General features: G+C 42.5%; 1 protein-coding gene across 4 annotated transcripts in view; it reads right to left on the reverse strand.

Annotated features, from left to right (window-relative positions):
* The window catches only part of RBM27 (RNA binding motif protein 27), a 691,940-nt gene that overhangs the window by 198,876 nt on the left and 479,605 nt on the right, over positions 1–13,459 (reverse strand). For all 4 annotated transcript variants that reach the window (XM_085618112.1, XM_085618111.1, XM_085618110.1 and 1 more), the window contains one exon: positions 608–880. In XM_085618112.1, the coding sequence (XP_085474238.1) occupies positions 608–880 (273 nt within the window). The remainder of the gene's footprint in view (positions 1–607; positions 881–13,459) is intronic.

The following is a 13,459-nucleotide window of genomic DNA, read 5'->3' on the forward strand; positions in this document are numbered from 1 at the left end:
CAGCAAATAACAGTACTTTACTCCTTACATTACCTGAATCACTGGATCGGTCTAATGAAACAAGAGACAGGCAAATGGTAGAAGATGCAAAGATGTGAATGTGCTTGAGAAGCACTTGTTCAATGATTTCTCAGTCATATACTTTAAAAGTATGTGGTCAGCTATTTAGGCAAAAAGTCAAATGACTGAATGACATGCTCTGCTCTCTAACGAAATAGTTAAGGAACGGAAGACATTTACATTTTTAATTCTAGCCTGTTAGCTAATTAAACAAAATACTGAATCAACTCCAAAGGCTTTCACAGGTGAGCTTCTTTCGATTATTGAATACTGGATTACAAACGAAAAACAACATCAGCAAGCAGGTCAGCATAATATGGTACCACAAAATGCATTAATATCTTTTTTCCAACAATCCTGCTTGCCAATAAAACTAGCAACTTTTAAAGGTATATATCCATTAAGCACGACATCAGTTTAAAATATAAGTGAAGCTCTATTACCGCGGTGCCACCTTATAACTGTACACGTAATCCTTAACAACGGAATTCAAGGCAAAGAACAACAGTAAAACAAGATGGCATTGTGGCTTAGGTAACCAACTTACCGTGGGTATATTTACTGGTGGTGATGCTGCTGGAGCTGTGTGATTAATCTGTGTTTGATGATTGTAATGCGGCGCCTGGTGGTGGTGTTGTGGTGGTTGTGACTGCTGATGATATGGTTGATGTGCTTGATGTTGCTGATCGTTTTCTCTGTGCCACATTAATTTTATAAACCGGTTGTTTAAAACTGCTTCTGTGCTAGAAATGGCCCGCCTGGCTTCATCGTTGGCTACATACTGAATCAGAGCACCTTCAGGATCTCCTTGAAATGCAACCTTAAATATAAAAATAAATGTAGTTAACTCAAAGCACGTAGGTCCGATCCCAACTGGAATAATAATTGGGTAAAGTAATTTTTACTAAACAAGTAGACTAGATGTTTTGTGCTTCACTGTGTCCCACGTGTTAAGTCAAGTGCATCGATAAATGGGTCAAGTACCTACCTCTCAAAATAATAGTTTAGTTTATTTATTGTCAGTACCATATAGTAGTATAAATTAACACCTTCCCTTTATATGCTATGCTACCTGATGAATTTGTCAGTCAATGTCTTTATATAAAATTCCTAATTTAGGTTCTAAAATAGTTAAGGTAACAATACTGAAATTTAGTAGCGATGTAGCCAACTCCCAGTTAGCTCAAACACAAAGGTACCAAAATCCACACAGAAGCACCAATATCCTCAAGAAACCCTGCTGAAAATAAAATGGAACAACGTTCATGTACATCTCCAGACTCTGCAACATGTTCCACTGATTACCCAGTAAACATATTCCTGAATAAGTGAGACTTATTTAGGCCAGGGTTTATTTAATCCTTATGCTCAAGCACCAACCATGATACCTTTACTTCTCATCCTTTAAGGAAGGGATGGGTAGTAATTCAACACATTAAGAAATCAAAGCACAATTGCTTTGACAGAGAGGGAGCTGCATGTTCAGCAGCTTCCTCTCTGTCAAAGCAATGCTGGCTCCCTCAGGAGGCAGGGAACCGGCAGGGGCCTTCAGGATCCCCGTGGTCCCCATTAGTGGTAAGTGGGTGCCCTGAGAGGGACCAGGGCACCCACTATAGAGCCTGGGCTTTAGGGGATGGACTCCCCAGGGCCAAAAGCAGCCCTGAAAGGTGGTCAGTGCCCCCCCTCCCCATTTAAAAATTGCCTGGCTCCGGGGACAGGGACAGGGACGAAATTGAGCCAGTGAAGGGTGGCAGTGTAGCCCTACTCCCCTAATATATATATATATTATTTAAACTACCGGAAAGTCACTGCACGGCAGCCCCCTTTCACCAGCACTCTGCAAAAGCACCTCCTGGTGCATTGCTGCTTGGCAAGGGGGGAGGGGGGTCCCCACAGAGGGTCCTTGGGGGGGCAACAAGGCCTCCTGTTACCTCCAGTAAATCACACACAGTGGGATTGCAGAGAGGACTTCGGAGGCCACGCTCGCTTTCTCCACCACTCTGCAAACGGACCTCTGGTGCAGTGCTGGTTGGACAATGAAGTCCCCTTGGATACTGAGGGTCTTTGGGGGCCAACCAGCCCCTCCTGTTACCTCCAGTATGTCCCACAAAGCACGACTGCTAAGTGGACTAAGGAGGCCATGTCCACCACTCTAAAAACCCGCCTCAGGGCGCACTGCTGGTTGGGGGATAACGTTCCCTTGGTTCCTTAGTGTCCTTGGGGGCCAACAACCCCTCCTCTGACCTCCAGTAAGTCTGACACAGCAGGACTCCTGAGAGCCGGTCAGAAGCCTGTCCCCTTTCTCCACCACTCTGCAAACACGACTACCAGGTAAAAACAGACATTCGATGAAAAAACAAAACAAAGGTTACAGGGACGTTATAGTTAAGCTCAGATTTCATTTTGACTAAATCAGTGAAATTCAGCAGTTATAGTTACCTCAACTAACTATAACTAACGCCCCACAATGTACTGCTTATTACCTCACATATTACCTCACTCATGACATGGTCAGTGACAGCACTGATGACATCTCAAATGACATCACTGATGACATCCCTTAAGTGTAAGTATTTTCTAAGTAGTTATTATTGTTAAACATATATACTAAGCGATTACAAAAGTTAAATTAGTATATTAGGTGTACTACTGAGTGATACTACTTCTACATATATAATATGTGTGACTGTATATCGGTGTGTAAGTGGCTGTGTGGGTGAGTGTGTGGCTGTGCGAGTAGCTCTATAGATGTGTGACTACTTGTATTGGTCAGTGAATGGGTACGTGTGTGTGTGGGTGAGAGAAGTTGTATAGGGGTGTGAGTGGGTGTGCGAGTGGTTCTATGGATGCAGTCATCAGTGATGTCATTTGAGATGTTATCAGTGCTGTCACTGACCATCTCATGAGTGATGTAAATTGTGAGGTCGTAAGCAGTGCATTGTGGGGGTGTGAGTTATAGTTATAGCTCAGGTAACTATAACTGTTGAATTTCACTGGTTTTGTACGAGTGAAATCTGAGCCTAATTAGAAAGTCCATGTAACCTTTGTTTTTTTTCAGTAACTTTCCACAGTTTTTTAATGTTATTTCTTAACTATAACGTTCTTGTAACCTTTGGTTTTATACGTGAATTTCTACGGTTGTTTAAATTTCATTTCCCAACTGTAACTTGGCCAAATGGGCAGAGCTTCAGGTGATTTTGCACATTTGTATCCTCATAGTCATTTAAAGGGAGACCCACGGACTCTGCTCTCAAAAGGTAGGGACAAGAAAGAATCCACTCATCACAGTAACTACACATTGCGCTCCAAAAGATCAATGATGCATTCACCTACACAAAGCATTTCAGATCGTCTTTCAATGTGGAACTGCAGAAAAACCCCACCTGCTTTGCCAAGCCCAGGATCATTTGACTACAGAAGTGAAGCTTCAAGTGGGGCATCAGCTATGTTTATATATGTAAGTGTTTCATGTTGAGGTTTAGTTGCTGCAAAAATTAAGCAGGTCCTCGTGCCAGCTCCCCTTGTGACAGTTCTCTTGTCCAGCTTGCCCATAATCCACTACCCATTGTTGCCTGTTTACCTGCTGCGCGTTTCTTGCCGTTTTGCCTTTTTCCTGTCCTGTTTTGCCTTTTTCTACTAATGTATCTGTTTTGCCTTTTCTGCTCTGTTTTGCCTCTCCTGCTCGTTTTTCTGCCCTCCATGTTGCCCTCTTCTGCTCTGTTTTGACTTTCCTGCTTATTTTTCTGCCCTCCGTTTTGCCTCTTCTGCAATGGAGAGGGGGGCTTAGCCAACACTCAATGGGGGAGGGGTGTCGTGTGGCCCTCATGGACCCAATTGCCTGAGGCCCGGCCACATCAACCCGGGTGCCCTGGCCCCACCTAGGGCACCCAGTGGGCTTTGATGGGGATCATGGGAGGAACCTCAATGCCCCTACGGTCCTAGCCGTTTTCCTTCTCCGCCGGGAGCTGTCACTGATCCAGCACGCAAGGAGCTGCTAAATATGCAACTCCCGGTGCACAGGTGCAATCTTTGTTTCCTTGCCCCCATAACAGGGGGCAGGGAACCAGGTGAAAACTCCGCACCAATCAAACGGGAGCAGTTTGACAGCTCCCGGTTTCTGTTAGTGTTTGCTCTCGCTTGGTGAAAGCGGACACAGCTCCCGCCAAGCGAAAGCAAACTGCTATCTCCCAAATGTGGGCACCTCGGGAAACAGCAGGAGCTGGCCCTGGGGGTTTGCGCTCCCCAGAGCCGGTAATGAGGGCCCGTTATATAGCATGCAAGTGCCAGCCCTGGGAAGATGGTGGTCCTCGGGGTAATGTATGGCCTGGGGGGATGGGGCATGCTGCATCCCGTCAAATTTTAATTATATTACAGGACCTGGGGAGGTGGTGGTCCTCAGGGCTTCAAAGAGCCACAGGAGGGAGGTCCGCGCGGCCCCCCTCCATAACAGAAATCAAGCGCCGGGGAAATGGTCGTCCCCAGGGATCCAAAGAGCCTTAGGAGCGGGTGCCTTTTTGTTGTTGTGCTGCATGCCCCCGGGACCTAGCCTACCCGAGGGCTAAACTGAAAACTGGTGCAGGAGACCGTGGTCTTTTTTTTTTGCTGCAAATTCGGAAATAACAGCGATTTCGCAGCAAAATTGTTTTTTTGTTGTTTTTTTAAAAGCTTTTTTGTCCTGATGATGTGTGTGGGGGACCCCAACACCAGGGCTAGGGGGTCAGGGTATTCCCACCCCCTTGTCTTTATTTTTTACGTTTTTCTTTGGACTCAGCGGAGCCTAAACCCCAAGATGGCTGCCAACACTACCGGGTTGAAGTGTCGGCAATCAATTAAATCTCTGCCCGAGATCAGGAGCATTTGCAGGGGGTTTGCGCCTCAAGATATACAAATTTGTTTTTCTTTTAATAACTCTAAAACAACCGAATGGATTTATAACAAATACCAAACAGCGTGCTTTCTGCACCAGGATCTAACTTTCTACCAAATTTGGACTAATTCCGTCCATCGGTTTGGGCTTTTTGTCATCCCCTTTTTCTCGGCCCCCACTTAACAGGTCACCCCAAAACTTTCCAGGTACAATAAAACCAAGCTGAAAACTTTTTTTTGCAAAGTTTGTGAAGATTCGTCATAGGGCGCCAAAGATGTAGACAAGTCAAAAAAGGCTTTTTCTATAGAAACTAGGTCCTACCTATAACTTACTACTGGCGACCGCCAGTAGGTAATATATACACACACACACAAATACTTATTATCTACTGGCGGTCGCCAGTAGATAGTTATAGTTAGGACCTATTTTCCATAGGAAATCCGCAACATTCTATTGGGAATATCTTTGGCGCCGATTGACGAATCTTCGTGAAACTTTACATACTTGGCCAGCTCCGCTCCTACCCTGAAAGTTTTGGGAGATTCGTAAAACGGGGGCCGAGAAAAAAGGGGGGTCCCAAAACGGGTTTTCCCCATGAAATTTAGGAGAAGTGTAGCTCACTGGTTAGAGGAGGCATACCCTGAAGCAGAGGTCAGACCCGGGACCAGGGTTCAATTCCCGACGCGGCAGGGTCCGGAGCCCAATTGTCCACGGACTCGATAATTCTCGCTTCGGTGCCCACTCTAAGCACGAGTTCACACTATGCAGCTCTGGGCAACAAGCTTGCTTAATCTCCACAACGGCCCCCCCGCGGCGGGATGCCTGGCTTTCACCTTGGGGATGCCCAGTACGGGTTATCTCACAGGGAAAAAACCAGGACGGGTTCCCAATGCAAGCGCCAAGATGCCCAAGGGTGAGTTGAGCGCTATATAAGAACTAATAATAATAATAATAATAATAATAATAATTTCCCATAGGATCTGTTGTCGCAGCTACAGCCCGAACCGCTGAACGGAATGACACCAAATTTGGCAAAGAGGTAGTCCTCAGTTCGGACTCCTGCCTTTTGCATATTTGGTGTGAATCTGTTCAGAAGTTCCTGAGAAAATTAGGGTAAAAAAGTTAGTGATATCTATGGCCGCGGACCGTACCCGCACCGTAAGCGCACCCTCCCCGAACCGAGCGTGCACCCTCACGATCGCGCTCTGAATGCTAATTGGCTGTCGAGCGTCTCTCTACATTCGAAACCAGGAACTGTTGGCGGCCATTTTCTGCCTCGGTTGAAGCGAGGCTGAAGATGGAAGGGGAATAAGTGTGTAAAAGATATAAAAGGGGGCAGAGTGGAAATACCCAGAAGGACTCCCTGTGTCCCCCCCCTTTTTTTTTTTTTTTAAAGCGGCGAAATGCGCGCACGGTGCACGCATCCTATCGCGTTGGATGCACGGATTCTCTCGCGGTGGGTGCGCGGATCCACGGCAACGTTTTTTGAAAAACGACAAGAAATCATTGGTTGTATAACAACTTTCTACACTGAAAGGTAGGGTGTATATTTTTGTTTTTTAAAGGTATGATTGTTATTGGTTAACAAAAACAGATTGTAAGGAACATTACATATGATAAGCTGATATGTTGAAAAGTCAAGCACACTTCCTGCCTTGTGTAGGAACATTGTGTGCTAAACTTGTGACCTGTGAGCTCAGTGCAGTGTTCCATGAGCTGTTTCTATGGTAACAGGCAGAAGGCAGATTGGGGGAAGGGTTGAAATGTATTTCAGTTGGAAAGGGTTGAAATGTTTAACCAATAGAAATGTGTGTATGCTTTTGAGTTTATGTGCGAAGGATTGTGATTTGATGTTTACATGTATATGTGTGGAAAATGAAAGGGAAACTTTTTCATTCTTTGCTTTTGCTGAGAGGTGCACAGTGCTGAAATTCTGTAAAAGAAAATATGGTGAGTGACTGATATACTTCTTAATCTACAAAACAACTTGAAAGATTAGTTATTTAATTGTGAGGGGATGTATGTAGACTATTTTGATTTTAATCAGACTAATGTATTTTTCCTGCTAAAGTGTAGGGAGTACTTTTTTTTCTCTACAATCTTATTGACAGTGTGTGTGCATGTGGAAACCATTTTGTGATAAGGATTTGTTTTTTTCATGTGTTTGTAGACAGATAACTATGCAGTTTTTATATTTTGGTAGAATTAGAAACCAGTCATTGTTTATGAATTTGTGAAATGAGTTATGTTTGTGCAGTAAAATGTAGTACTCCTTGTAGATGAAGAAATGCGTTTTGGTATAGTGCAAGGGATAGTGGTGCTTGTCTAGAATCACACTGAGTGTGTGTGCATTTGGGAACCACTGTGAGAGCAGGATTGGGTAATCGTGTATTTTCTGACAGAGAGCTCTTTTAAAACCGATCATGTTGTCAAGTTTTAGTAGCATTAGAAGCCAGTCTTTGCTTATGTGTTGATGAAATGAGCCAGGCATTGACACTAAAGTGCAGTCCTGAAATATGAAGATTGTGTGCAGTTCGCTTACCACTTCCACTGTAGTGAATGAGTTTTGGTAAACTCCTACGGATAGTGGAGCTTGTCTAGAATCACACTGTGAGTCTGTGTGCATTTGAGAACCACTGTGAGAAAGGCATTTGGTAACATTGTGTATTTGCTGACAGATAACTAATTTAAAACCTCTCATGTTGTCAAGTTTTAGTAGCTTGTCTTTGCTTATGCATTGATAAAATGAGTCAGGGTTTGACACTAAGGTGCAGTACCATGTACTATTCTGTTCACTGTGGCAGAACTGAAAATTTAAAAGTTTTACCTAAGCACTGTCCTAGAAGTAGTCTGATTAATTAGTCAGTTTCTAAGTACCAAATAGACTGCTTCAAATGTCTATGCAGTATGCATGTAGTGTTCTAACATACTATACACTTGTCTTTTACACCTTCAATTCCCTAGTCAGTATCCATACACTTCCAGGAAATATCCTGTCACTTCCTTTGCAGTCCTCTAGAGACCCATTCAACAGCATGTACTAATCCATTCACTGCGCCAAACCCTAATAAATTCACCCAGGCACTCTCCTTGCTGTACTCTAATCATTCAGTCAGTACCCAAGTACTCATCCAGTGACCCAGGCCTTAGTATATGGACTGCTTCAAACCCTTATCCACTATGCATGCAGTCCTCTAACCACCTACACAATTGTCTTTCTCACCTTCAATTCCCTAGTCAGTATCCATACACTTCCAGGAAATACCCTGTGACTCCCTTTGCAGTCCTCTAGTGACCCATTCAGCACCATGTACTAATCCATTCACTGTGCTAAAACCCAACCACTTATAAATTCACCAAGATACTATATTTGCAGTACTCTAATCATTCAGTCAGTGCCTAAGTATTCATACACTGAGCCAGGCTTTAGCACATGGACTGCTTCAAACCCCTATGCACTATGCATGCAGTCTTCTAACCACCTAAACACTTGTCTTTCACACTTTCAATTTCCTAGTCAGTATCCATACAGTCCAGCACTTGTGACTGCCTTTGCACTCCTCTAGTGACTCATTCAGTACCAAGTACTAATCCATTCCCTGTGCGAAAATCCTAGCACTTATAAATTCGCCTAGGAACTCTCCTTGCTGTACTCTAATCATTCAGTCAGTACCCAAGTAGTCATGCAGTGAGCCAGGCCTTAGCACATGGACTGCTTTAAATGCCTATGCAGTATGGATGCAGTCCTCTAATCACCTACACAGTTGTGTTTCACACCTTCAATTCCCTAGTTAGTATTCATACTCTTCTAGCAAACACCCTGTCACTCACCCAGTGTGTCTCTTTATAGTACTGTAATCATTTAGTCAGTTAGCATGTAGAGTTTTAGTGAGGTAGGCTTTAGGGCATGAACTGCTTCAAAGTAGTATGCACTATGCATGTAGTGTTTTAACGATCGTCACACTTGTGGTTCAGGGCTATAGTTTTAGTCAGTTTTTATATACAATGTGTTTGTACAGTAATGGAATAGTATAAATTTGAAAGTTATTAATATACATTTATTTGTGATTCTTTTTTACAGACACAGAACAGGAGTGTTTCTCATCTGTTTGCACTCTTCTCGTGCAAGATTGTTTGGATGAAGGGTCCTTAGGTGTTTCATCATACTTGCTGTGCCGCACGAGTATTTTTTGTTAGGATCCCCTCGTAACAGAACTCTTTGGCAAACCTTGCGAATGAAGAAGGTGGCATTGGTCTTTGTTTGCCCCTTGGAAAAAGTTAAAAATGTCTTCACCACTGATGAAAAACGTTGTGGGCGTGGTGCCTTCTGCAAAAAAAAAAATCCTCAGATTCAGTAAATATTTTAAAGCGGCAACATTTACAGTTTTTGTAAGTTAAACTTATAACATTTTTGTTAGCTTTATACATTTGATACATCTGTGATTTGTTTCTTGTGGTATTTTGTTAAGAATACCATGTTGTTCATGTTGTTTTTTAACAATCTTTTTGATTTTCCAGGTCTGTCGTCGACATCCGTGGTTCCCACAGGAGTGTTCTGCTTTGTTGTTTTGTATTGTTGTTACATTTTGTTTATTAGTTTATTGTTTATATTTATGTTAATAAAAATATAAAGTTTGAAAATAGTTTATCGTTTATATATTATTATAAAAAATAAAGTTTGAAAAAAAAGAATTAATAATGTTTTTGGTTGTTCTCTTAACAGCTGTGTGACTCTTTCTTGTTCTTATTACTGTTATTTGATGGAGTCCACCATGGTGTTAAATTTTGGGGCACTTATCGCTGGAATACTAGTGATATCTGTAGTTTGCACCAACTTCTGAATAGTGTGTTAGATTCATCTCAACTTTACTTCCGTTAAAGTGCCGATAATGAAATGGAGAGTAGCCGTTCCCGTGCAAAAAGACATGAGGTGCACCTTTGCGATTTATTCTAAATACTAAAATCCTGTATTGCATTGCACTGAGGTATTGGCTGCACTTACAGTGTACACACGAAATCTATTAAGAAATCTCATTGTATTTATATTGATTGGGAATAGTGAGTCAGGTGCTGGATCTTGACGAGATACACTGCTCAGTTCGTATATTGTTCTGCACACGAAAAAAATCACATCACAACTTTCACACCAATTGCAATGCGAAACAAATTCCGGCGATAAGACACGTTAGCACCAGGGATTTTACACCTGCTTTCTGCTGGTGTTAAGCAGGACAACTACCTGCACCATGAAAGGGAACACAGCCAAGAGCCACACCAGAACACCCACAGGTGCCATAAAGTCAATGAGCATGATACAGGGATACCCATGAGGGCCAGAAGACTCATCTCAACAACTCCAGGACCGCCAATGCCCCCCAAACCCATATCTTAATAAGTGTGTCCCTGTGGTCATTGTCTTAGCATGATAGGCACGAGCCCTGCAACATCACAGTGTGCTGTCACCTCAGCGTTGGCAGTGAGCCTGGATGTGTAGCTACATACGCATCCTCCTGCATGCACAACTGGCGTGTGCTGGTCTGGGGTTCACAGGTCAGTGGAGGGGTGTGCCTATCCGGCAAGGGGAACGGGGTGTCACGGACATGTCCGTGTACAGGAAGTGCGGTAAGTGTGTGTCTGTGTTCTGGTGTGGCCTGTTACAAGAGCCGCAGCAGTCGATGTTGTAAAGTGGCATGTACCATCTACAAATGGCACTGTGATGTTGTTGGTGGAATGTAGCAGGACATGCGCAAATAGGCATTACAATGGCGTGCCGCACGAGTGCACGAGATACAACAGCTCACCGTACAAAAGTGTGGGGGCTCGTGGGAGGGAGGAGCCGCCGTTTGGCAACATAACACAGTGAACTCGACCGTGTGCCACATGCTGGGCATCTCATCCATGATGACCACGGTCGCAGACATCCCACAACACCGACTGGCCTTTGTACACATCCTGTATGAATGCAGCGTGGTTTTCACTTCTATGCTCGTTCAGTGGTGTGATGTTGGCGGGTTGTGTGACTTGTGCTCCTTGTTGGTGTGTTTCATTTTGGCTATTGTTTGTCTATACTTGTGCTGTACTTAATTGTGCATGTGTGCCATTCTGCCCATCTCCCCTCATCCCCCCACTCCCTGCTTCTTCCTCATTCTGGTGCTGTTGCGTCTATAATTTTGTTGCTGCACACATAAATACATGTAAAGAATAAATTAGAATAGTTCCTGGATTCTTTTAGGTTTCAAAACTTCTCTATTGGTTTCTTTTTAATTTTCCATATGAACCGTTTTTTTAATATTCAACAACACATAGAAGTCAGAAGTGCAACGTATTCTATCAACACACTTTCTAGAACATTCTACAACACGTGCAGGTTAAAAGTTCATCAATTTTTTTTAAACTTTACGATATTTTTTTGTAACATTTTCTTGAACATTTAATGACACGTGCAGGTTAAAATTTGACGATTGTTTTAAATTCGAACAGTGCCTTCCAAATGCAAGTAGCAGGTGTGGTTGAGCTGAGCAAATTTTATCCTAGGATATGTACTCCACGTTGAAAGTGCTTTTTCTTAACCAATCACAAAGATGCTTTTCCATAAAACTAATGTGCTCCCTACTTTTAAAAAAGAATGCTTTTCATGATATCTTCAGAGATACGTTATAGATAGGAATTAGCATTTAAAAAACCTTTGAAATTCACTGAAAAAACAATAGGTTTCATGCACGTTATAGTTAGGAATTGGCATTTAAAAAACCTTTGAAATTCACTGAAAAAACCATAGGTTTCAGGGGTGTTATAGTTAGCTGGACATTTCCCTCGTACAAAACCCTAGAAATTCCCCTGTTATAGTTAGTTCAGCTAACTATAACTCGCGCCCCCACAATGCACTGCTGATGAAGTCACATATTACATCACTCATGACATGGTCAGTGACATCATCCAGTGACTGTGTTTCTGTAAATTTTAAATATGTTTTATATATTTATAGTGAAAGGCCTGTGGAAGAATGAGTGGCTGTACAAGTGTGTGAATGGATGATTTTCTAGGTGCGTAACTGACTCTATATGTGAGTCATTAAATGTATCTTACTGCAGACTAGTGACTAAACTGTGTGAATGTCTGTATGCTTCTGTCTGTTGGTGTATAAGTGGCTGCATGGTTTTGTGAATAGCTATATGAGTGTCTATATGGGTTATCGATTGGTTGTCTGAGTGTTTGTGTGGGTAGGCTGTGTGCGACTCTGTGCATAGATGTGTGAGTGGGTGATTCTATGGGTGCATGGTTTTAAGAGTGCATCTGTGATGAACTGTATGGTTGAGTGAGTGTATGTATGGGTGTGTTAGGGATTGAATGTATATCTCAGTGGTACATTTGTGACTAACTACATATGTGAAAGGCAGTATTAATGTGTGTAAGAGTATATAAGTTGGTATATGCGAGAGTGTGTGATTGTGAGAGTGGCTGTATGGATGAGTGTGCTTGTATCAATGATTGTATAAGAGCGTAAGAATGTGGTACTATTTTTATGAGTAAGTGAACTTGAGTGTGTATAACTGCATAGGTGAGTAAATGGGAGTGTGATTAATTATTTGCATGACTGACTAGGTGTGACAGTACCTCTATGGATGATTGGTGGTGTGTGAGTGTCTATGTAGGTGTATAAATGCATATGATAGTCTTGTACGGAGTGACTGTAAGTATGAGTGACCGTACATGTGAATGAGTGGAGGTGTATGTAGACCTAAGAGTTAATAAGTGGGTATGTAGTTATTGGTATTGGAGTATCTATGGTTTTGAGAATGGACGTCTGAAATTTTGAGTTCGTGTATCAACGGTTATATTAGGGTGTAAGAAGATGCAGTAATTGATCACATGGATGACGTCATCAGTGATGTCACTGACCATGTCATGAGTGATGTAATATGTGACGTCATCAGCAGTGCATTGCAGGGGCGCAAGTTATAGTTAGCTGAACTAACTATAACAGGGGAATTTCTAGGGTTTTGTACGAGGGAAATGTCCAGCTAACTATAACACCCCTGAAACCTATGGTTTTTTCAGTGAATAGTATATATGCATATTGCAGAGTGTAATATAACATTACCATTGGTGAGTGTGGATAGGGGCCTATACTTGTAAGAGTATCTCTCTCTATATATATCTACATATATGGATATATCTATATATTTATTTATTACCTACTGGCGGTTGCAAGTAGGTAGTTATATTTAGGACCTAGTTTCCATAGGAATAAAGTAGCTAATAACCTTGGCACAGTTTGACTAATCTTCACAAAATTTTCAAATTTTGTTTGCCATGCACTTCAGCTGCAGTCTAGAAAGTTTTGGGGTGATTCATCAAGTGGGGCCGAGACACACGGGGTGGTGTTTTTTTTCCCCCATGCAATTTAACATAGGGATTTTAGACATGACTAGAGCCCAAACCGCAAGGAGGAATTACACCAAATTTGGCAGAAAGCTAGCTCTCAGTCCAGAAAGAGTCCTTTTTGTAATTTGGTGTAAATTCATTCAGCAG

Source organism: Triturus cristatus, chromosome 7 (assembly GCF_964204655.1).
Source record: "Triturus cristatus chromosome 7, aTriCri1.1, whole genome shotgun sequence".
NCBI lineage: Eukaryota > Metazoa > Chordata > Amphibia > Caudata > Salamandridae > Triturus > Triturus cristatus.